At 41.5% G+C, this 25,271-nt stretch overlaps 1 protein-coding gene across 1 annotated transcript in view; it reads left to right on the top strand.

Annotated features, from left to right (window-relative positions):
• LOC131302026 (mediator of RNA polymerase II transcription subunit 23) overlaps positions 1-25,271 on the top strand; it is a 52,050-nt gene that overhangs the window by 7,331 nt on the left and 19,448 nt on the right. Inside the window, exons 6-15 of the mRNA XM_058328593.1 lie at positions 5,732-5,949; positions 6,184-6,391; positions 10,333-10,613; positions 12,767-12,850; positions 16,458-16,552; positions 16,817-16,979; positions 17,055-17,300; positions 18,377-18,547; positions 18,676-18,789; positions 18,936-19,061. Of these exons, the coding sequence (XP_058184576.1) occupies positions 5,732-5,949; positions 6,184-6,391; positions 10,333-10,613; positions 12,767-12,850; positions 16,458-16,552; positions 16,817-16,979; positions 17,055-17,300; positions 18,377-18,547; positions 18,676-18,789; positions 18,936-19,061 (1,706 nt within the window). The remainder of the gene's footprint in view (positions 1-5,731; positions 5,950-6,183; positions 6,392-10,332; positions 10,614-12,766; positions 12,851-16,457; positions 16,553-16,816; positions 16,980-17,054; positions 17,301-18,376; positions 18,548-18,675; positions 18,790-18,935; positions 19,062-25,271) is intronic.

Here is a 25,271-nt window from a genome sequence, read left to right as displayed (position 1 = left end):
TCTCGGTTTTCAAATTCTTGTTCCCTTCTTACAGTTTATGTTTCATATTTTGTAATTCCAATTCATGTAATATTCTGTTCGATTGCAAATTTCCAGAAATTAGTAAAATCGATTACTGTTTTTCCTACAATTATCTCTCTTTGTAACCTTCTATTTTTTTTTTTTGAACGGCGATTTTTTTTATTTATTGATCTTTGAAAGTGATTGCAAAGACTAAAAGAAGCAGGGAGAAACGCAACAAGTGCCCATTCGAGACCAAAACCCTAGATTGGCAAGATGCCAACCAAGGAGAAAACCTCAAGGGCCAAAGCCCAGAACCTAAAAGGCCACAAGCCTAGATAAAAGCAATAAAGAACAGATGGACAGATGGATCGCAGCCCAAACACCAGAAAAGGCTGAAAAGCCCAAATACAAGAGATTAACCCAACAATAAAGCCCAATACACCCAAACCCTAAAACCCATGCCACTGATTAGAATTCGAAACGCCCGCTGCGAAGCAAGACCGCCGTGAAACCTCGCATCCCAATCACCGCCGTCGTGAATCTTGCATCTCAGCCATCACCATGCACCGCCTCTTGCTGCCAAAACACCAAACCTTTGGCCATCCACTTCCAACGCGTCCTTGTAATCTTCTATTTTAGGTATTGATGTCTAGGCTTTTCTCTATTTAAGCTTGTGTTAGCATTGTAATCATTTACTCTCAATATTCAATAATACAACAGATCAGTTCTCTCTCCCATATGTTATGTCACATGGTATCAGAGCATAAGATCTATGATGCTCTAGGTCTATTGGATATTCACTCTCCACTCTCCGACGGGCGGCCCAAGCCTCGCCGCCGTCCACCGGGCACTCATCTTTATGTCTGTGGCAGGTGAAGTAATCGCCCCGGGTCATCATCGGAACTGCAACCACCTATGCATCTTCCGTTGCATCAGCCGAGCTCTCCCCACCCCTTTGCAACCACCGACAACCACACCCACTCTATTTTCCTACCACCGATGACCCCCATCTGCACTTGCCAATACTTGTTGCCTTCTGCTCTGATTTGCAACCCATCTGCAATCAGTCTCCTCTCTTCTGTCTTCTCTCATCTACGGCACTATTCATTGCAACTGTTCGGAGGTATTGTTCATCCGTACACACTGTTTACTGAACCTCTGTTAAACCTATTTTGCATCTCTGTCGTATACCTCAATCGATTGTTCTTCTCCTTCCCTCTTCGATCTTTGTTTCAGTCTCAACATCTCTCACTCGGTCTCTTTTGCAGCATCTCCTCTCTCTCTCTGAGAATCAGATAGCATCTCTGTCCCTCTCTCCAATCAAAACCCTAAGTAGTACATATTGCATCTCTCTCTCCTCAAATCGCACATCACTTCCCTCTTAGTTGATAGTTCTCTCAGTCAGTCAATCTGAATCCCTTGCATCTTTCGGTCTCTCTCTCAAACAATCTCTTTTTCTCCCTGTCCAACGTATCTTGACCTCTGTTCTGTTTGATACGGCATCTCTCCTCAAGTCTTTGTATGTTTTTGCAACACTGGTTGGTTGGCTTGCTATTTGAGAATTAGTGCACTAATTGATTTTTTATAGTTCGCTTCAGCACCGTTTAGAAAAGTTTCAACTTCTATTTGCACTATTTGGTTTGGAGTTGGCTGACCTCTTCACCTAGACACACACCGGTACTCGGTTTTGTTTCCTCCTTGGCAAACTCTCGATGCTCTCTGGACTGGCATCATGAGTTTGAGGGGGTGTGAAATACATGCATCGTGATCTCGTCGTATCTTGTATTTTAAGCATAGAATTGTGTCGTGATAATATCATAATTATCTCTTTGTAATCTTTTATTTTAGATATAGATTTTTAGGCTTCTCTCTATTTGAGCTTGTGTTAGCATTGTAACCATTTACTCTCAATATTCAGTAATACATCAGATCAGCTCTCTTTCCCATATGTTATGTCACACTCAGTGTGCCTACTAACTGAGGCATCCTTTCACTGCCCTCTTTAGGGCACATGTCACGCTATGATTGCTTCGTTCTCAAACCGCCCCCGATGCCGTTTTCGAGCGGTGTCCTTTCGCCCATGCTAGCGTTCCGAGGGCGTCTTTTCAGGACACATGGCATTGCTCGAGAGGGGTGTTTTTAATAGTCGTTTCCTTTCCTGCAAATGGTCATTATGGAAAGGGTCTCTCTACTTCTCTTTCAGAGCAAAGGGGTTTCAGTTCAGAGAAGGCGATTTTGTCTCTTGAGAAACACGTGACGAAGATCAAGCCCCGATTTCGACTTGAAAGCTTTGGACCTTTCTTCGTTGTGGTAAGTCCTTCTCTGTTCTAGAGTTTTTCCTTGATTATTTTGAGTTATTTGCCTGGTTGTTGGGGCGACTTTGGTGCGCTTGGTGACAACATCTGTAAGCGTCGATGGGGGGTTTTGAATAGTCGTTTCGTTTCCCGCGAATAGTCATTATGGACTCCTTCGTCGATGGGGGGTTTCCAGCTTGAGCCCTTCTCTTTGGGGCCTCCAGTTTGGTCCGCCTCCTCCAGCCTGTGGCGATTTTGAGCGAAGTGGACCCTATTTTCACTTTTCCCTCCCCCTCCCTATATGGTGTTAACGATCTTATCATTTCTCAAGGGACATGGTTGCGCAAATGAACAAGTACTGGAGGATCATGGATTTTGAGGAAAAAATTGGGGCTTTTAGGGCAAAGTACAAGGTTCCTCATCCGTTCGGTTGGAGCTGCTGGAAATGGGGGTGCAACTAGGACAGGCGCGACAGGATCTAAATCCCAGTGGTGGCGATTGTGGAAGGAGGGGTTCGGTTCCCTTTAAACCCTTTCTTCCACCACGTGTTGCACACCATTGGGATCACCAGCGTGCAGTTGTCCGCGGATTTCTTCCGCATAGTCAACAGGATTGCTGAGCTCATCTGTCGGCACAATCTTTTCTGCACTGTCAAGGATCTATTCTGCGGCTACATGGTCGAGTAGGGGGCGGTTTGACCCCCGCGATCTGTTTGATCATATGGACGAGGTCCTTTTCGTGCGTGGGGAGTATGATTTCGACATCCACGGTAGTGACCCTCTGGTGGGTGTGGCGAACTATCGGTAAGTTGGTTTACCCTTTCTCCGCTTTTGCGATTCTGCATTCGGTCCTATTTGTTTTGCGACATTGTCTAATCCCTCTTCACTTGCAAATTAATCTTTCATGGACGGGATGAGGAATAAGGGAAACGACGTGCATATTGAAGTACCGTTGGCTGTGCCCCAGAGGGATGCCCCTTTCCTGCTCGACTATGTCCTCACATACCAAACCACCATCGACGGACGCTCCCAATCGACTCGGTCTCATTGCTCCATGACAGAGGGGACTGGGGAGAGGGTTGAAGGCGTTCAAGGGGGATCCTTTGGGAAGAGAGGGATGAGTACATTCCCCATCCTTCCCAAGGTTCCGATTGTGTGGCAGAAGGTGGATCTGAGGGAGAGTTAAAAGGAGAGGAGGTGGGTGGAAAAGGCAAAGAGGTGTTGGAGGTGATGGAGAGGGTTCCGCTTGACCTCGGTCGCCTCGTGGATTCTAACGACGATGATTCGGTGGAGATATTCTCTGGACAAATTCTCTAGCGAATGCATCCCTTGGGGGATTGTCGAGAGCCAGGGGAGGCAGTGACGATGGAGATGATGTCGTAGATGGCGGCAACCAGTCTAAGAAAGCGAAGGTGGTGGGAGGAGTGGAGAGGCCCAATCAAGCATTGGGGAAGGCGACGTAAGTCTTGGTCAGGGGACGTGCTCGTGGTGCCATTAAGGTGGTTGACGACCAAATCAAGTGTGGTCTACCAGAAAGTTTTTGGAAAAATTTGCACAACATTGTTTTCAAGCGATTCTTTTTCATTAGCAAATTTTTCATCTAGTACAAGTAACTTGACAGAGTTACATTTGATTTAAAAAAGAAAAAATAGGCCTCTGGGATCATGCTGGATGGGGTGCACGGCTTCTTCATTACTGTAGGACTTTCGAAGGTTTCGTGTGATCCATATGCTCGGTACAGAGGTCCCGTCCAGTTCTTTAGGCGACAAGCCCCTCGCCCTATGACCTCCTTTACTGTGAGTGCTCCTTCCCATTTTGGCATGGCTTTTTTTGTTTTTGATGATCTGTTTTCTCAGCACGAAGCCACCGGGCACAAATTTATTGGTGCGAACCCCTCGGTTGTATCTCACAGCCGTTTCCTGCTGGTATGCAGCCAGTCTTCTACGGGCCACGTCTCGGTGTTCTTTTGCTGTTTCGGCTTGCTGTCGCCTTGTGGATAAACTGAGGTCGAGTGAAAGAATTTTATATTCAGGTCTTCACACAGTTTCCCAATTAGGTTGCCGACGAGCTGTGTCCCGTTATCTCAAACGATAGCACGTGGGACCCATTTTGACATCGGCCTTCCTGATTTCGTCCGGAGGCTTGACCTCTACCCATTTTGTGGAGTCATCAGTCGCCGTGTTGCAGAACTTGAGTCCTCTGACTGGGAGTCTACCAGTGATGTCGATTCCCCATTGGGCAAACGGTGACGGGCTTGCTATGGGATATGGGTTTTCCGTGGGCTGGCGGATGAGTCGGGAGATGTGTTGGAGGCGGACAGGGTGCATCGGATGGCATCATGGTTCTTGTTTTCACCGGGAAAAATGGAAACGTTGAGCTTTCGGTTTTTGCGGGCACTTACAGTTTCAGAATTTTTTAGGATAAGATCGAAGACATTGAGAACTTGAGGGACATATTTTGTTGTCGGGCGTTTTTTGGGGTGAAGTGTTCTCTCACTTTTAAAGGCTTGAAGTTATTTTAATTTTGTAGTGGTTGGAGAACTGTACGTGTATAGTATACTTCTTGACCTCCTTAGTCTATTTTGTACTTCTATTTGTTCTTTGCTAATTTCCATGGGCTCCTTAATCAACATAAATTCTCAGTGGACAAATAGATTACATTGATCTAGCAACTTCTCATACACTTGCTTTGAGATAGACACACCTTGCATATCCATGGGGGAGCACAGGAGGGATTTGTTCCTTAGGCTTAGGGTATTGCTTGTCTTTGACAAGTTCCACATTGTTTATGGAAAGGAGGAATTACAACGAAAACGTCGGCTTACAAGAAGTCCACCAAAAAGGAGAGGAATTATGTCATACAATGTCTCCAATCTCTAGTATACACCGAGAGTCCAAGACCCATGGGATTTCAAACAACAAATTGTATCCCACGGACCATTTTTTATGGGTTGGACCACATATGCCTGATCTTTAAAATTTTCCTAACAACAATCTAGTTTTTCTTTATAACATAATATTTGGATGGCTGCAAAAATTACACGTCTCTAAGGAGGCAAACTTTCCTGCTAATAGCCAACTCCAAAACTACGTGATAAGCTAGTGGACAGAAGAAGATGAGACGACCAATCTCACACCATAAGCCCAAGGCCACAGAAATATGCAAGAATAGGTGATTGATCCTCTCTTAATCCATCCTACATGTACAAACACAACTGCAGAAGAAGGTTATAGTTGGGCCACTTTCTTGAATGGTATTTTTTGTTTTCAATTGATGTGTGATTCAAATAGGGATGAGACATTAGATCATTACCTCACCGGTATTGCGATTTTAAAAATGAATTGGTTGTACCTGGACCATAAACTTGAGTTGTTTTTTATTGTATATGTTTCTTTCTAAAGCTAAATCAATCCGCACTTAACTAATTTTTTGCAGAGGTAAATTGCTGGCAAGAGTGGCTTGTCTTTTCAGACGTATTCTTTTTTCTCATGAAGAATGGGTGCATTGATTTTGTTGATTTTGTGGACAAGCTAGTTTTACGCTTTGCAGAGGGTGACCAAAATATTCTCAGGACAAATCATGTGACGTGGTTGCTTGCACAAATTATAAGGGTTGAGCTGGTGATGAATGCTTTAAATTCAGACTCAAGAAAGGTTCATTTTTAGTGTTTATATTTGCTATGATTCGCTCCTAGCGTATGTACTTCCTCTCTTTCTTCTTTTGATCAGGATGCCGCATCACTGGTCCTTTATAATGTGGAGTATTTCATATCAAGTTCTTGTCCATAGATTATGCAAATATGCATGTCAAATGACAGTTGCGTAATTTACATGGTATTATTTTATTCTTGAGCCAGTCAGTCCTTATTTGCTTCAACTTATCTGTAGGTGGAAACAACCAGAAAGATCCTTTCATTTCATAAAGAAGATAGAACCTCCGATCCTAATAATCCCCAAAGTATCCTGCTTGATTTCATAAGCAGTTGTCAAAACTTACGCATTTGGTCATTGAACACATCAACCAGGGAATATTTGAACAATGAGCAGCTTCAGAAAGGAAAGCAAATAGATGAGTGGTGGCGACAAGTAAGCAAAGGTTTGCGTCCTTGTAATTTTAATTAGATTCATCTTGCTGCTATATGTTTCAGTTATGCTGCATACTTGATGTTATGGCTGACACTCTTGCTTATAAACAACTAGCAGATTGCCCACGCTTAAAGGCACTCCCAACAGTAATTTCATATTTTCTTTTATTTTGCACGGGTGATCACATTTATCTCAATTTTTTTTCATATTCAGAATCAGAAGTCACATCAACTTTCCTATATAGGCCCATATAGGAAAGACAATAAATTCACATATAGGCCCATCTAAAAATAGAATATTAAGACATTTAACAAACCAACCAGTCATTTAAATTTATGTTTGTAGATTGTAAATGTGTAGGGGTTAGTTGTGTAGATGAGTAGTGCAGAAAAGAGACTCAGCTAACCCCATGTATTTTGAATGAGTTGTAATGTATGTCAATGATATTGCAATAACGTGAGGAGACAATGATTTTAAATGTGTTGAGATGTGATCACTGATATTACCATAGAGGTGAGGAGACAAATATAGAACGGTTGTTTAAAGAGAGAGAGTACAACCTTAACAAAAATTGATCAAACAACTGGAGAGGGTACTCTGTTTGTGTGCCTTGACATTTTGAGAGAGAGAGAGAGAGAGAGAGAGAGAGAGAGAGAGAGGGGTGATTGAGTTTTCCTTTTTTTAGTTATTCTGATCTAATGACTACAACCTCAACAAGAATATGATCGAATGGTAAGAGAGGGTCTGTTTGTATGCCTTGACATTTTGCCAAAAAAAAATAAAAATTCTGTTTGTGATATAGATTGTAGTGGAAGTGACGAACAAAATTCATGGCAAGACTATTTTTAAAACGTGTTCTTGACTACAAGAATAACTGGGCCACTTTATTTTCTTTGATGATGCAAAAGATACTATGCATTACTTTACCTTCTTGTGAATGTTTGGGAGAAATAGCGATGGCTACCAGAAGGTATGGCTTGAGAGGTAGGGTTTGCCTCATTCCCGTTTACATTGCAATCTCACACCCGCACCACCATGCTCTACCCGATTAGTCTACAGATCTTCTGAAATATTATAAAAAGCAAATAAAGTAAGTTGAAAATGACTTGAATCCATAAGTATTTGAATAGGATACGGCCTTGTTCCTTGAGGAGGTTGTCATTGTTGAGGTCATGACTAGATACCGCAAGTTAAGGTCCAATAATGGTAGTTGTGCGCCTATTGTGAGGTCAGGCTATCGTATGCGAACAAGTGAGAGGGAGACAGAGAGATGATCGGTGTTAGCAAGTGCAGGGATCCTACCTGTAGTGGAGGTGAGAGAGGACCCACGATGAGTGCTATGTACGAAGATGTATAAATAACTTTTTGAAGTTTTTATCAATAACAAAAACTGCTAGTCAGTGTCTGGCTTTGATACCATGCTAAATCATCCCGTCAGTATCTCGCTTCAATGGGTATATGTTGGAAATGTTTCAGATATACGAAATACGATTGAAAGAGTAAGAAGTTTCACCACTACTTGGTTGGTTAAACGGGTACGTAGTTAAAGTTTCTTTCTCAATGCTTGGGTTCAAGTCTATGTAGCACCTTGCGGGCCTAAACATACTCTTTCATGCCTGTAGCACGTTGTGTGACCTGAGCTTTGGTCCCAAACTATGTGTCGTGAGATCTCCTGCATATGACTATTTTGTGCTGAGGGCGATACTACCTGTTCGAGAAGTAGCATATATACATATTCTTTTTGTTCAACAAAAAAGAAGAAAGAGTAAGATCTGTATAGGCATATGGAAACATAACCAAGATATATTAATTGCATATGCGAACTTCATGGCACGGCAAATAACAGAGAAGTGAAAAGAGAGGTTTGAGAGAGAGAGGGGGAGCAGTTTGTTTCGCTATCTTGCCCTTTGTGTGTTTCTGGGTGATACCTCTATCTTCTGGAAAAGCAAAAAGCAATTTGTTGTCGCTTGCTTTATTGCTGAAGCCCAATATTGTGCTATGGCTCATGCTACCTCAGAAATTGTGTGGCTTTGCTGGCTTCTATCGGAGATGGGCGTCTCTATTTCCTCTCCTACGCCTCTTTCCTTTGATAATATGCGACGACCAGGATTTTTGCATTGCCTCAAAATAAATACATTTCCAATAATTACAAGTTCTCAAGATAAATATCCATAGTGGGCCCAAAAACCTCCAAAATGATATAGATTTCTCAAATGTCTCTAAGCCTAGTAATCTCAAAATAAACAAAATCCTTCCATTACTCCAACTTGGATCCCCACTAACTTGCTCTGCACCTGAAAATATAAAAAGGGCCAGGTAGTATATGCAATACGAAGACAATAAACATGGCTAACAATACAAATATGTTCAATAATTGAGGATAACAAGTCAAACTGGATCATGAACAACATTTCATCTGTAGCCTATCATCCGGCTCATTTCGGTAACATGTCAAGCACCACCCAGGTCAAAATATGTATTGGCCACTTGGGCCCCATAAGTTATCTGGATTCCCCATAGGGTAGTCATTCATACATTTCCGATACTTCTCTGACCCCGGTGGGCTCGCACATGCACCATTCTGTTCCATGACTTTCAGCCAAATATTTTCTATGTCACGATACAAAAGGTGACAATAATCGAATCAATATACGTAGAGGTCAAACAAGTACTAATATGAGAGAATCGAAGAATACTCTTTGGAAAGAGATTTAGCTAGGAATGTACTAACCGGTACCTCAAATTATAATCATGGTTGTCGAAGGGTGGGTGGTTTTTACGCACTTGTGTAAGTGTTAATATAATTGTATGTCCATTTTTGTGTGGTTATAAGATTTTTAAATTCCATCATATGTATCCCCTATTAAAGCTATTCTCAACTGCTTAATACCGAGTTCGATATTACTAAGTACATGTAGACCGTATGAATCGGTGTCAAATTACTCTTTTATTCCAAAAATTTTATACGAGCAAATTTCATAATGCATATAATCCCAAGAGGTGGTCAAAGCCTGGGACTTAGGGGCTTGCTCCCTCCTAAAGACTCCGGTTCGAAACCTCTCAGTTGCTATCAACTTCTTTGGGGCTAGTCCATACAGAGCTTTGCTCTAACTTTAATTGGAACCCTTGGAAGTGAGCGATGGGATTGGTCCTCCTAAGATTAGTCGAGGTCTGCATAAGCTAGCCCGAACACCTGCGTTGTTAAAAAAACCTTTATAATGCATTATCAAACATAAATTTTATCTTTTTTTTTGCAAGACAATAGTATGTTTTTTTGCCAGATGATAAAATGTTAGAATTTGTTGCATTACTACAAGGGCCAATCTCTTGTCCATAGGAGTCAAACCATAAATCTTTTGGAGCGGAACAACCATTGAGCTCCCAACAAATTCGGTAATGCTGTACTTCGTCCATAATTGGGCCAAATTTTGCTTTGATTTTTGAGTAATCTTGACAAAGCGCACTAACATATCATCGCAAGCTAGCAACAAGCAGTCAAGCACATCTGAGAGAAAAAAGGAAGAAGCAACAAGCTCATCTGCCTAAGCCTAGGCTAGGCAGTAAGCTTACACACGGAGAATCACTAAAAAAAGACAATGTACTTTACTTTTATCGAAAGACATAGACTACCACCAACATGTAGGGTTTGTCCTCTTGGGGTTTCGAAATCTCTCTCCCTCTCTATGTGCACGGTTTTCAACAAGTTTCTCTCCACTATCTTTCTATCTATCTCTCTCCACTCATTACCCCAAAACCGTTCCTCAACACCCATATCGAACTACCCCATAATGACTTTAATTCATTGAATCTTTCTTTCTTTAGTTCTTTACTTCGAGGTGCAGGAGTTGACACTCTTCTCTTGGTTATCACCTATACCAGTAGGTTTGTGGAAATGTTTAGACCGTTGGTGTGGAGGCTTTAATTTTTTTTTAATTTTCGTTTCTATTTCAGGGGATCGCATTATGGATTACATGACACTGGATGACAGATCTATTGGAATGTTTTGGGTTGTTTCTTATACCATGGCACAGCCTGCTTGTGAAACAGTGATGACTTGGTTGACCTCAGCTGGTCTTACTGAATTGTTACCTGGATCAAACTTACAGTCCAATGACAGACTAATGGTTATGCGAGAAGTTTGTCCATTGCCAGTTTCGTTATTGTCAGGGTTTTCTATCAACTTGCTTATGAAACTGGCTTTTCAGATGGAAGACTCAATGTTTTCCGGGCAGGTACTAGTCTTCTTTTTCTGGTTATTATTGCCTTGCTTGTGTTCAATTAGCATCTGGAGATCGGAATTTATGGTGGTATATGTGAATGTTTGAATTAAAGAAGCGGGGCATGCAATGAAAAGATACTTTTACTGGTGGATGTTTCCCTGTAGATTTCTTCTTCCCAATGAGATATACAGGTTTCATTCAACTAAAAGGGGAATGACACATGGAAGGTTTCAGGAGCTTTGACAGTTTCTGAGCTCAAGGTTATGGTTGGCGTGTTTTTTGCCATTGTGGTTATAACAACAAATTGTCTGCCAATCAAATAAAAAAATACTCATCCACCATAAAGGCGGGTTAGATTTGGTGTTCATCTTTTAGCCAGAATAAAATCACATTTAGTACAGAATCACTTTGGACTGATCTCTGACTGATGCTTGAAAATACAGGGAACCATTTCTACATATGTTATTTACTTATTTTTTACTTATATAGAATCTGGATATGAAGTTAAACTGCAACTGTATGGCAACTTGACAATACTGTCCTCCAAATGTTAAGAGAATAGCATAGAGCCAATGGATCTCCTGGTATTCATGCACTGTAAAGATCTAGTAGGTTATAAGTATTGAGTTATCATGGTAAATAGTTAAAAGTTCTAAGGGATCTTTCATGTCTTCGTGACAAGCTTCTTGATAAACATTTTTCTTGGGTTGGCTACCTTTAAGGCTATATTGTAGGTCACATCCAAGACAATTGAGTTATCAATTTCATGGCCGAAAGCCTTGTACATACCATGGCTGCATATGGTCCTGCGTTACCTGCAAGGCTGCAACTTTGTTCAAATAACTCTTCAGTAATGATACTCCCTTATTTCTACTTAGTTTCCCGGCGTTGCTTTTGTTGCAAATGACTAAACCTCTAAAGTCATCTCCTTTAGCATTCAAGTGTTTCTACTACTGAAGCACTGACAGGTGCAACTGGTCGCCGTGTACGTGTGGGCATGTATGGGATTTGGACACGTATATATTGTGACTGATCACTGAAGTTTCTTATGGATGAAGTTTGTGGATCTACTATGCAACTACGTGACAAATATAAATATAAATAAATGGCTCTTTTTTCCCAGTCTCCCCACCATATCCGTTACTTTATATATTGGAACTTTACATTTGCAGTGGCCTTGTCCATATCCCCACCATATTGCTTCCAAACTGCCCAATGTCCACTAATTTGTTTTTTCCTTATGCCATACTTTGTTGAGCAACACCCACTTATCTGACATGTTCTGCATTTCTGCCCAATATACCGTATAAGCATAGTGACTGTCGTGTAGTACTGTTCTGTTACCCTGACTATGGTTGTAGAGTAAAACACATGGTGCAGCTGATCGGTTAATCCTACTTGCTCTAATGCAGTAGTAGAAGGCTTCCTCAATTTTCTTTTATCTAGCTGATTAATCGTCGTTTATCAACATTCTAACTGTTATTATATATATATTTTTACTACGAGTTCATTAGCCTTCTAATTTAACTAGAAGTTATGCTCCATAATCCATATAACAATCCTTTGTTTGTAGACAACGTCCTTAGATCTGGAGTATTTCTGTGTTTACTGAATATTTTGAACTTTGAATGACCTGATATCTAGTTTAATTCTTGGAAGATAAAACATGCGTTCTCTAGTAAGATGGTATGTATATCAAACGGTAAACAAAGCGAGGGAAAATACCATGGAAAGAAATAAACTTCACATAACATGTCAAGAAGCTATTTGTGGTCCCCCTTTGGTACAGTGGTAAAATAGAAGTTAATTATCAGTTATAGATGCTACAAATTGGATGAGCACTATTCGAAATAGAACTCATCCAGCCTTCTCAGTTGTTCTGTTATCATTAATCTTGCTCTGGTATCCTTTTTTTATTTCCCGTTATAACATTAACTGCGATAATTGACTGTCCGAAATTTCTGCATATCGGGAGTTTCAACAGCATATATGAATGTTCACACAAGTCTTGCAGCAGTTAATTGGGTTTGTTGTACTGCCTGGTTTTTGAATAACTAATTTGCATCTGCAAGGGCTGAATGAGCAGCAATCTATGTACTGTGAGTCCATGAAGATGATTACCAAGCAACCTCTTGTGTTTTTATAACTTCAACATTTTAATGCAGGTTGTGCCTAGCATTGCAATGATTGAGACATATGTTAGAATGCTTCTCCTCGCACCTCATGCATTGTTCCGGTCACATTTAAGTGTAATTTCCGTTCCCCTGCTTTTTGGTTATTATTTCTGTATGGTTATAATATTTCTTGTGTTATTTGTCATTGCAATTAGTTTATTAGTTAGAGTTAGAGTTAAGTATTAAATTAGAGTCCAGGACAGGAATATGATTTCTCCATAGTAGATTGGGAAGTAGATAGCGGATCCATTTATATCTCACTCTATAAGGGATGGCTTCTTTCCTGCAGGTTGAAGGATTTCCATGTGACGTCAACAAAAATGGGTATAGTCATGGATGAAAAAATTTGCAAGGAAATAGGAGAATCAGAAATCCACCCAAGATAAGATTAAGAAAAAAAAAACAGCCAGAATAAAGGATGGATACCTCTATTTTTGGTTTCTACCAATTATGGTGTATGCTTCATTGTTTCTGTCATGACCCTAACCTGTCCCTGTAGGTCCTAGTCATAACAAAGCGCCGGTAAAACCATCACCAAGGCCATTTCAGACATACGACAACTTACATTTACAAAGAAGACTATAATCCCGAAATATACCTCAGAGTTGTGCTTATTAATAAGGTTTTATCAAGCTACTTACAATGATTACAGAATTTAACAAGTAATCAGAACACATTCTCTGTCCACAAAATAACCGTATGACCCCACTCCACAAAACAAGTACCACGCTATCTAACTCTTCAATTCCTGAAAGGTGGAGAAAACACAAAATTATGTTTTACAAAATAAACTTCCTTATTACAAAATTAGGCATCAATAGTCGTTCAAAACTCGGATAAACTTCCTTATTACATCACGTTTCACTAACAAGATTCTAGGGTCAAGGTATGATGTTAGGTTGAGATTTAACAACTTAAAAGTAATGTAAATGCTAATTCCAGTAGCAAGACCATCATCATTAAAAACTAGACTTCAAGAGCTTCGGAATGACTGGTCATAGGTTAAAAACGAAGTTCGTACGAGATAGCTACACCAGTTTAAAGTTGCACATTTAGCTTCAGAAAGACGGAGTTGCAGATTCTGCAGCTCTGTCAACTTCAAACCAAAAACTTACTTTGCTCAGGAAACATCAAGGCACAATATTCACATATTTTGAAAGATACACGAGTCTAGTTTCAAAATCAAGAAACAATGTGCAATTTTTATGCTCGTGCTAAAAGTTGCGTATGTTTTCCCAACAGGTGACGGTCTGACTGCACAGTGAGGAATTTGAGTGCTGCTAGGTTACGAATTTCTACAGAGCGCAATACTTTTGACTTTAGTTCTGAAATTTTTACCATGTATTGAAGATACATAAAGGAAATCTCAGTAAAAATCTCATAAATTTCAGAGTTTTAAAATTTCCTCAATAAAAATCCCTAAAATCAGTTAAGTGCAAGACTTCTATTCTGCAGAATTTCAATGCTAAGTAATTCCGCTAAAAATTCACATGATTCATCGAGGGTTTATCATGAGCTCTCTCAAACTCAATGAAAGGGTTCCCATGGTCTCTAAACTCCAAACCCTACCTTAAAGTATGAAATTGAACATGTAAACCATGAAATTAAGGACAAGGACTCGTGTGTTTTACCTTCTAGGGCTTCAATTTTTTCTTAGAAAGGTTTTTCCCCAATTTCTTCTTCCTCCTCTCGGCTTCTCCAGTCTTCTCTCTCTCATAAGAACAGAGAAGGCAGCGTAGAACCTGCCTCTTGTTTTATTAGGCTATAAAGGGAAAATCATTGCGTGTGGATGTGTCCATGTGTCTTCATGTGCTCCAAGGCTAAAACCCACACGTTTAGCTAAAACTCAACATGTCTGCCAATTATAGAACAATTAAGGATCCAGGATATTACAGTTTCCATGTACTCTTCTGTTGTTCCCCTCTATTGTTGTTAATTATGCCCCTCTGCATTCAGCAAAGAGCATATGCAGTGACTTGGTTGTCTGCTTCCTGCCTCAAACCCAGTTCATACTGAGAGAGAACATTATGCTCTGGTCGTCGTTTGTTTAGAGAAGACTGCTCTTTGTGGAGCCTAAAATTAGTGTAACTGGAAGCCTTCATTTGAAGCTTCTAAATGAATTTTGTCTTGTATAATCAGTCCCTATAGCTAGTTATGTAACACCCGTCCCACATCGGAAGTCTACATGGGTGATCTTGGGTCTATAACATACCTTGTAGGCTACTACTAGTACTTTGGAGTTAAGCATTTTGGGCCATGTGATGTGGCTTGTGGATCAAAATCAAAGTATTGGGCCAGTGGTTTGCTTGGGGCGTTACAGGTGGTATCAGAGCAATCCATGTACACGACCATGTTGGCCTTGGACTTTGGATTGAGTTTGGTTTGGTTTGGATTGGTGATTTTGTGCTCAACCCCTCGCGAGAGCGTGAGGTTAAGATTGTAACACCCTCGTCCCACATCGGAAGTCTACGTGGAGGATCTTGGGTATATAACAAACCATGTGGGCTACTACTAGTACCTTGGGCTTAAGCTTTTGGCCATGTGGTGGGCCTGTGAATCAAAATCAAGGTACTGGGCTAGTGCTCTACATGGGGCGTTACAAATGGTATTTAGAGCAATCCGTGTACACGACCATGTGGACCTTGGACTTTTGTTTGACTTGGTTGTTGGTTTGGTTTGGTGATTTTAGTGCTCAACCCCTCACGGGGGCGCGAGGCTATAAAGGTGGGGAGATTGTAACACCCCGTCCCACATCGGAAGTCTACATGGATGATCTTGGGCCTGTAACAAATCTTGTGGGGTACTACTAGTACCTTGGGCTTAAGCATTTTGGGTCATGTGGTGTGGCTTGTGGATTAAAATCAAGGTACTTGATTAGCGGTCTACTTGGGGCGTTTCATGTAGTATCAGAGTAATCTGTGTACACAACCGTGTGGGCCTTGGACTTTGGATTTGGTTTGGATTAATGATTTACTGTTCAGCCCCTCACGATAGCACAAGGCTATAAAGGTGGGGAGATCGTAACACCCCTGTCCCACATTGGAAGTCTACATGGATGATCTTGAGTATGTAACAAATCATGTGGGTTACTACTAGTACCTTGGGCTTAATCTTTTGGCCATGTGGTGTGACTTGTGGATCAAAATCAAGGTACTGGGCTAATGGTCTGCTTGGGGCGTTGCAAGTTATTCGTTTTAGGCTGCTATCCTATTAGCATAAGCTTTTTGAACGATGGGTGACTTAACATGGTGATAGAGGTTGGTTCAAAGTGGTCTTGGGCTTGGTTGGTTCAAACTAGTGTTGGATAAACCTATCTGCATTACCTACCCTGGGGTGGTAATTTACCCATTTGATGTGCCAGTTTAGTCTCTCACTACTTGGTGGGGTCCTTTGGTGCTAATGTAGTCTTTAAGTTACGGGCTTTTGGAGATATCTATAGCAAGAGTGGGTCTTTTCTGGCTTCTATCTTTTAGTCTTGAGAGCTCATCCAATACATTCCTGGTTACTATTGGACACTTTGGAGTCATCCTGCTTTGTCATTTCACACTTGTGTATCTTGCAGTATGATTGCATTATGCACGCGATATTGTCCAGGATGTTAGTTGTCTCATTTCCCCTCGTTCTATGTGACATGCTTTTGCTTACTAATAGAAAATTGCCTTAATTTTGCAATTCCTTGCAGCATCTGTCACAAAGGAATCCAGCGCTTTTGAACAGGCCTGGAGCTTCTCTTTTGGTGCTTGAAATTCTGAACTACCGTTTGCTTTCACTCTACAGGTGATTGAAAGTACAGTCCAGCTTTTGAAAAAAACAGAACTACTATGCTTTGTATGCAAAAGGGCTTCCATTTGAGCATGCTGAAAGCAGAATAAGATGGAAAGCATTACGACAAACAAAATAGCGTATTCTGATCTTTATCTTCAGGATGCTCTGGCTTTCAGCTGCCATGGAACCTTCTGCATTGGGTCGATTTTAGCGAGTCATATGTGACAGACATAGTAACAATGCAAGATTGTGACTTTACCTATCTTTTCTTTGTAGGTACCAAGGGAAAAGCAAGAACTTGATGTATGATATAACGAAAATAATTTCTACCCTGAAAGGGAAACGTGGAGACCATCGCATTTTGAGACTGGCTGAAAACTTGTGCATGAATCTTATATTTTCATTGAGAGAGTTTTTTTTTGCGAAGAAGGAAGGGAAGGTAGGATATATGGGGATTAAATCCAAAATCCGTATTGCTAAGGTAATTAAAATCTAAGTTTCTATTTCTTTTCAGGGCCCTACTGAATTTACAGAAACACTGAATCGTATTACCATAACAACGCTTGCCATCATCATTAAGACACGTGGGATTGCTGAGGCTGAACAGGTACTCTATCTTCCAACCATGGTGGAACAAATATTAGCAACCAGTCAGCATACATGGTCAGAAAAGACTCTACGCTACTTCCCTCCTATTCTACGGGATGCCCTGAGTGGACGGATAGACAAGAGAGGGCTTGCAATCCAAACATGGCAGCAGGTTACTAAAATATGCTGGTTCCAATGTCATTGGTTTGGTTTATTTTTCCACTCTTTGTCATGTCTAAAATTTTCTTGTCTCTGAAATTAAAAAGTTGAGCTCTCAAATTACTGCTGAAATCATTTGAAGAATGTGAATTGTGGTGTGGATACTGATTATGTGGCGTTCAATGCACTTGATGTATATTAGAAAGAAGAGGCTTGCCCACGGGCTGTAAATAGGTTTCATTTTCCATTTCCTATTAGTGGATGCTAATGGGTCCTCATATGACTTAGCTTACCTTGATCTATTATAGTAGTCAATTATTATGGCAACACCTATTGTAATACATACAATTCCAGCCGTACCTTATCATGTGGTACATCTAGCTTCATGTCAGAAAAGGCGGAATAGCCAATCAATTTGGATGGAAAAGTTGTAGTTTCATTTCCACAGCCACATATGTTTAATAGTGAAGAGACGGATTTGAAATGGGCTACTACGTCTATTGCGCCTCTAAAGAAGTTAGAACAACAGAATTAGATGGCTTTCCTGTTTCCTTGAGGACTGTCCATTGAGGGCGAAGGTGTGAGTCCGAATTGGGGATGACAACCAGATCCATAGTCCATACAAAGATTCTCCAATTGCAGATAGACTTTGGGTTGACTCTTTCATGCTGTAAATGCGATCTCAATCGTTCCTCATATACATATATTCTATTGAAAAGACCAGTCTTTCGATCCCGTGCTGTCAATACCAATGGGTGTTAACATTGTACAAAGGTTAGAACTTTTGTATGTATCTAGTATCTTGTGAAAATAGTTCTGTGAGGCACGTGCACCATGGTATCAAATTTGGATTTGCCAACTCGATTCTCAATTACACGTTGAAGAATGCAGGATTTTATCTTTCACTGATGTGGAGAGAGGATTTACATATCTCGGGAATTGTGAAATTCTAGATCTTAAATGGAAGCAATTTAGTAAACTTTACAAGCATGCATGCAACCAGTGAAAGTTCTTAAGTTAGTGTTAATCCCAGTTTTTAAACTTATAGTGCTGAGTATACTTAATCCAATTTGTCGTTTGATATGGCAGGCAGAAACTACTGTGATTCACCAGTGCACTCAGCTTCTTTCACCATCTGCTGATCCTTCATATGTTGTGACTTACATCAGTCACAGTTTTCCTCAACATCGGAAGTACCTTTGTGCTGGCGCATGGATACTTATGCATGGTCATCCTGAGAACATTAATAATGCAAACCTTGTAAATTCCCACTCCAATTATCCTGAATTTTCCAGTGAATAATTTCATTATGCTCTGGATCCCTAGCAAAATGTTAAATCTCCCTCTGTGTGTGTGTGCGTGCGTGGGTGGGTGGGTGATGAATGCAGGGGCGTGTCTTAAGAGAATTTTCCCCTGAAGAAGTGACAGATAACATATATACAATGGTTGATGTCCTTCTTCATCACATTCAGTTGGAGCTACAGCATGGGCATTCATTGCAGGTCTTTGTCGTGCCCTTCTTTTTATTTTTCTCTTTATCCGTTCTATGCTCGTTCTTTCCTCTTTATTTTGATATAAGATAAAGGTAGAGATTGGTATTTGCTTTGCCCGTGTATGTTACAGTTTCCTGGTTGATGATATATTTCAGGAGCTCATAACAAAAGCTTCTACAAACCTTGCATATTTTATTTGGACTAATGAGCTGCTTCCCTTGGATATTTTGCTTCTTGCACTTATTGACCGGGATGATGACCCCCATGCTTTGCGCATTGCGGTATGTTAATTGAGCAGTTTCTTCTTCTCTCCTGAAATTTGAATTCTGTAGATGCATTAGTATCACCATCAACATCTATGTGCATTCCTTGCTATAAGTCTACTCGATTTTAATTCCAGCTGTGGTGCATTGAATAAGTTTGATGCTTTTCTTGTGTTTAACAGATGGTTCTGTGTTCTGTTTCTTCGTGCCACTTATTTCTGGTGTGTTGTTTTAGTGCTCAAGTTGCTTGTCCAAAATCGTTTTAGTTAATTGGAGTGTAGTATCTTTACACAAAATAATGTATCTATCTTTTGTCTCATCTGTTGTTGTGTGGTGGTAGGGAACAAATATTCGTCCCACATCCATTTAATGGGATGGGAGCAGGGTTTTTGGTTCTACCATTAAAGGTTTTGGGATAGGTAACGGTCAATGTCAATGGGCAAGGCGAGGTCCTATGCTCAATAGTAGTTCCACTGGCCAAAGGGGCCAGTTGCGACTGGAATTGGGGTTTGGAAGGTTGATGTAGATTTTCCAGTTGGGATGGTAGTTGGGCCAAACTTGTGCATTTCTTAGGTGGGTGCTTGGTTGGGAGGTTAGGGGTGTTTTAGATGAGGTAGCAGAAATATAATTGGTTAAAGCTTTTTGGTTGTTTAGATTTAGATTTCGGCAGAAGAGCTAGACATCAGAAATTTCAGTGGCGTTTTTTTTTTAGTTACAATCTGAAGTGGAGGCGCATAGAGTGTTGGCTAAGTAAATGAGCCTCTGTTTCTAGGTTGGTCGTTGACTGGTTTATGTTATAGATCAGAGGGGATGCCAATTTGCGTGTCGTTGAGGGTGATGGGTATACCTCTGCATTTGCTGAAAGAAGTTTTCAATGCTATAGGTGACAAGTGTGGTGGATTTTTGTACATTGACAAAGATGAGGTGAAGGAGCACTTGAAATGGGTTCACATCAAGGTGAGAGTGGAGATATGCGTCGCCTATCTGGTCGGAGGAGGGTCCAAGGGCGGAAATGAACAAGGTAAGTGTTGGTGTTAGAGGTTGGGCGCAAGGGCATGCTGGTGGAGTGAGGGCAGTTGGTGGGTTTTCATGGGGAGGGTGAGGGGCAGTGGAGCTCCGAGTGAAAGTTTCTGTTGCTCAACTGCCATGAGGGTTTATTGGGGCTTTGTTGATTGCAAAAGTTGCTCTAAACAATGGTAGAAGAGTGTTTCGGGATTGGGTCAGCAGTGGACGGTGCGGCAATGTTAGTGATTTATTCGAGGTCTGGTTCTGCGAGGTAATAAAGAAATGGAAGGGCCAAGTTTATGAGACTATAGACATCCCAATTTGGACTCTCTGAAATACCTTTAAGCTTCCCCAATGATGATAAAAGAGCAAAACAGTATTTGGACAGCTAAGAACAATGCTCCTTTTGAGTTTTAAAACCCAAACAAAACCTTTTCAAAAAACCAGAGCAAAGCGCTCAGGTCCAAGATGGACCATAGCGCTCAGTAGTGTCTTGGACCTGAGCGCTCAGGTCAAACCTGAGCACTCAAGCCCACTGCGCGCACCTAAAAAAGCAGAGTATCTGTCAGCCCACTTTCTGCGGAACTTTTCTGCCGATTTCGGCTGTGCAGGCACGACTATCCCTCTCCCAAGCAACTATGATGGGATTCTCTTTGAATACAATGATGATTTCCACTCCCCTTTGATCAAAATTTTCTCTATAAATACAAGCCTTGTATTTTGAGAGAAGGGGGGCTGATTTTCTGCAAAGAGGAGAGAGAGCCCAAGGTCTGTTACACTCAAACAAATCCAAAAAAACCTCTTTTCCACTTCAAAAACCAGCCTTCTAGCCAAAAAAGAAGCATTGTTCAAGCCTAACAAAGGTAGAAAGCCACCTCTTGGTTACTGTTTTCACACCCTGAGTGGAGCCAGTGGGCTCAACTGGTCTTTAATATGAACAAAACAGAAGTTTCAAAACTTCTGAGCTCAGGAGGACCTGGGCGCTCAAGACCAGTTCTTGAGCGCTCAAGTCCCTTGCAGGGTACCCAGGGCTGTTCCCCTTAGGTCTTCTGGTCATCAATATCAGTCCGACTTAGGGATGGTTTAGTTTATTATCTAAAGTATCTTCATGTCCTGTTCAGTTCTAGAAACATTTACAACTTAGTTTTAAGCTTGGAAACTTTGCTTGCTTAGTTCAAATGCTGCTCATAGTTATGTTAAAAGTTAGTTTCTGTTCATTTCAGTACTGTTGTGAGCCTCACACCTGAGCACTCAAGACTAGTTGTTGAGCGCTCAGGTGTGTTGTTGAGCGCTCAAGAGTGGTTTTATTGCCAGCTCTGTTTTATTCATTTTAAATATATGCTTCAAGTTTTTTTTTTGAACGACGATTTTTTTTTTATTAATCTCTGAACAAGGTACAAAGATTAACAGGACAAGGAGAACGACACGTATGCCCAGTCCGAGACCTATGCTTCAAGTTATTTGCTGTTCCTGGGTGTGCACTAGTCCTTCCAAAGCCCAAAGTAGTTGTTCCAGAGCCTGCAAGGAAGCAGGACCTGGGCGCTTAAGACCAGTTCTTGAGCGCTCAGGTCCACAGCTGAGCACTAAATAGTGTTAGCAGTAGCAGTCTTTTGTTTTGTTGTATATTCTGTCATCTCATGCTTATTATCATAAACTGTACACTGCTCACAGGCATACACTTATTCGTGATGTGTTTACAGTTTTAATCCCCTTTATTGTTTCCCCTCCCTACTTGTTTTGAAAGTTAAGAGAAAGCAATTTTGAAATCCTACAAGCACTAAGTAGAGACCGACCCTTGTGCCAGGCAAGAGGGATGCCTTAAAATCCTTCCCCTCTTGTAACCTGGCTCCCAAACCTATGTTATCTCTGGTTATGACGGACCGGTAAAAGAAATAAAGCCTTTTTCTAAAATAAAGCGACAAATGTCATTCAAGTTTGGTTCCTTGGGTGGCGAACCACTGAAACCCGGGTGGCGACTCAGAATTGAACGCCTCATTTGCTCGAATTTTCCAAAGAAAAAGAAAATGAGACGGCACTAACCGCAGGGCAGGTAGCCCACAGAGACTAGGTTAGAGGAGGGTGGCAAGTTGAGGACTTGGGAACTTGGCAAGGTTAGTTCTCTCAAGGTGGTGTTGCCGCTGCTGATTGGAAAAGTTGGGGTGTGTTGCGCTATGTAGGGCCATGAGGAGGTTCTTTGATTTTTTGTCGGTTTTGTAGTTGATGGATTTAACTTTGATTGGGGGCCGTTCCAATTTTTTTGGATAATAGTGGATTGAAGAGACCCAAGTCTGTTCAGATCTTGGTATGTGGTTATTAGAAGACGGGTTCTACTATTCAAGGATAGGGGGAATGGTGGAAGAACTAAAGTGTCATGGTTTGGTTGGTTTGTTCTTGCAAGGAAACTAGAGTGTTTGAAATAGAATGTGAGAATTTGGAATGAAGAGGGTTTTGGAAACTTGAATCACGCAACTGGAGTACGAGATTTTCTGTAGGATGGTGAATGCTCATTAGAGGTCCAGTTTTATGGCGCGGGTTAGGGAGGGATTCGGTCGTGGACATGGAGGAGGATATTTGCTATGGTAGTTTGATTTGTACACGGGTTTATTTTTGGGGGACAGTGATTGGATGCTTCGAGTGGATGGATCGAACTTCGATGTTATTTCCATTAAGGAGTGTCTTGGTTGGAAAGAGATTTTTTGGAGGTGGTGGTATCACTCAAATCTATCAATGCCGAGAAGGCTCCGTGTTTGGACGGATGACTTTTGCCCTCTTTCAATAGTGTTAGGAGCATGTTCAGGTGGTAGGAGCATGTTCAGGTGGTGGTGATAGGTATGTTTCATATTTGTGGTTCATTGTGAGTTTGAGAAGAGCGTGAATGCATCACTTGTTACTTTGATCCAGAAGAAAAGAGGCACAGAGGACATTCCGGATTTTCGGACAATCAGTCTTCTTGGGGCAGCGTGTATAGTTGTTGTGGATGTGAGTGTCAGGAAGAGTCTTGAGGTTGTTCCTCCGGGAATATGGCGGTCACCACAACATTGGTTGGGGCCACGGGAGATGGAAGAGGGGAGAGAGAGAGAGAGAGAGAGAGAGAGAGAGAGAGAGAGAGAGAGAGAGAGGGGATGGCAGTGGAGAGGTGGTCAACCAGAGAATTAGAATTCTGTATAGGTATGTATTGTATTCGATGGAACCATCTTATATGGAGACCTTGGAGTTGTGCATGCTAGAGAGAGAGACTTGCCAGAGGGATGGACTGACCAGGGGATGGAAAGGCCAGAGGGATGAGAGGCAGGTGCTTAATTTCTGGATGTCAGGGGTGGTTGCAATAAGTATGGTTTTGGTTGTAATGAGGGTGGTTGTGGTAATGATGATGGTGGTTGAGGCAGACGTCACCTGACGTAGGCATTGCCCCTCCCTCTCTATGGTCAGTCAAGGTTGAGCTTGCCTCCATGAGGCGTGCCTTGACAATCCCCTTGCTCTAGCCTCAAAGCCACGTACCTCCTTAGGTCCTGAGCAGGGTACCCAGGCCCTGCGCCCGACCTATGGTATTGTGAGGAGTTGCCAGACTCATTACCTAGCCTTATTTCTTGTATGGAGAGTGGACATTGCTGAGCATGTCAATGAGCATCATAGGATGTGTTTCAGAGCTTCCATAGAGGAGTCCCTATGTGGAGTTTCATGAAGCCTTGTGCTTGCACAGGAGGAGTCCTGGATCCGGAGGAGCTTGCTTGCCTTACCGCGGAGGTATTGGGTCCGCGGTAAGTACCGCGTGGCGATGCTCTTTCCAATACCCACACTTGTTAAAGTTTTAGCAATTAAGATAGTCAGTTTTGGGCAAAGTTGTTCCAGAATCTCAGAGTTCCTTTGTTGCAGGAAGACATATCTTGGATGCAGTGTTGGTGGGTTATTAATGTGTGGACCCTAGGTTATATAGTGGGTAGCCAGGGCTTTTGTCCTAACTGGAAAAAAAAGCGCCTATTATCATGGTTATTGAAGTTAGTGAGGTTTTTCACCCCAATCCAAATGCATGGGTGTACACGTTGGGCTACTACTACTTTTGCTTATGATCAAGTTAATTGGGTTTGCATCTATATATCTTGGAGAGGATGGATGAGGGCATAGTGGTTGAGCTGGATCAGATTTTGCATCTCTCGAATCAAATTTTAAATCTTGGTGAATGGTTCCTCGGTTGGTTAGTTTCAATCATCAAGAGGGCTCAGGCAAGGGAATCTTTTATGCCCTCTATTGTTCATTTTGGTTAGCAAGGTCTTGAGTAGGATGATTTAGAGGGCTGTGTTCTAAATGGTTTCAGGGTAGGCAGTACAAATGGGCCTCAGGTTGTGTGACATTGTTGTATACAGATGATACCATTTTTTTGTGGTACGGATGAAACTCAGTCGGGTTATCATAGATGGATTTTGATGTGTTTTGAGGCAGTGTTGGGTTACAAGGTTAATGTAGGAAGGTTTGAGATTATTCCAGTGGGGGAGATGGGCGGTGTTGATTTTTTAGCGGAGGTTTAAGGTTGCCAGGTTCATTCTTTCCCTTTGTCTTATTTGGGTCTCCAGTTGCGTGCTCCGTTCAAGTCTAAGGCGGCTTGGGACCTAGTAGTTGTGAGATTTCAGAAGCGGCTTGCAGGATAGAAGAGGCATTATTTTTCGAAAGGGGCGAGGATGACTCCCATGAAGAGCACTTTATCGAGTTTGTCCGCATATTTAAGTGAGGCTTTACAATCCCAATTTCAGTGGCAACAAAGTTAGAAGAGTTGTAGAGAGATTTCCTTTGGTCTGGTGAGGGGTTCAACTATCATTTTAGGGGTTAGGAAGCTTGTTATATTCAATCAAGGTTGACTTGTGAAGTGGTTATGGAGATTTGCTATGGGGGTGGTGTAGGAAAGTGGTGCATTCTCGGCATGGTAAAGGCTAGGGTGATTTGACCCCGCTTTACTTGATGTGGAGAGAGGGAAATGGCAGATATTTTGATGGCATGGAGAGGCCTTTGTTTAGGCTTGAAGTCTTTTTGTTTCTCATTTGCATAGTTGGGAATTGATAGATTTTTTGGAATATACTGGGGACCAAATGTTTTTCGTTGGATTCGTTTATATGCTTTTTGATGTGTAGGACCTTTTTGTACTTGACCTTTTGATTTTACATCGGTGATATCCCCTTAATGCCTTTTCTGTACAGTTATGGATTATTAAAAAAAAAATTAATTCATTGTTGG

This window comes from Rhododendron vialii, chromosome 9a (assembly GCF_030253575.1).
Source record: "Rhododendron vialii isolate Sample 1 chromosome 9a, ASM3025357v1".
Taxonomy (NCBI): Eukaryota; Viridiplantae; Streptophyta; class Magnoliopsida; order Ericales; family Ericaceae; genus Rhododendron; species Rhododendron vialii.
Note: the sequence above shows the minus strand (reverse complement) of the source record. Positions and strands in the feature narration are given on the sequence as shown.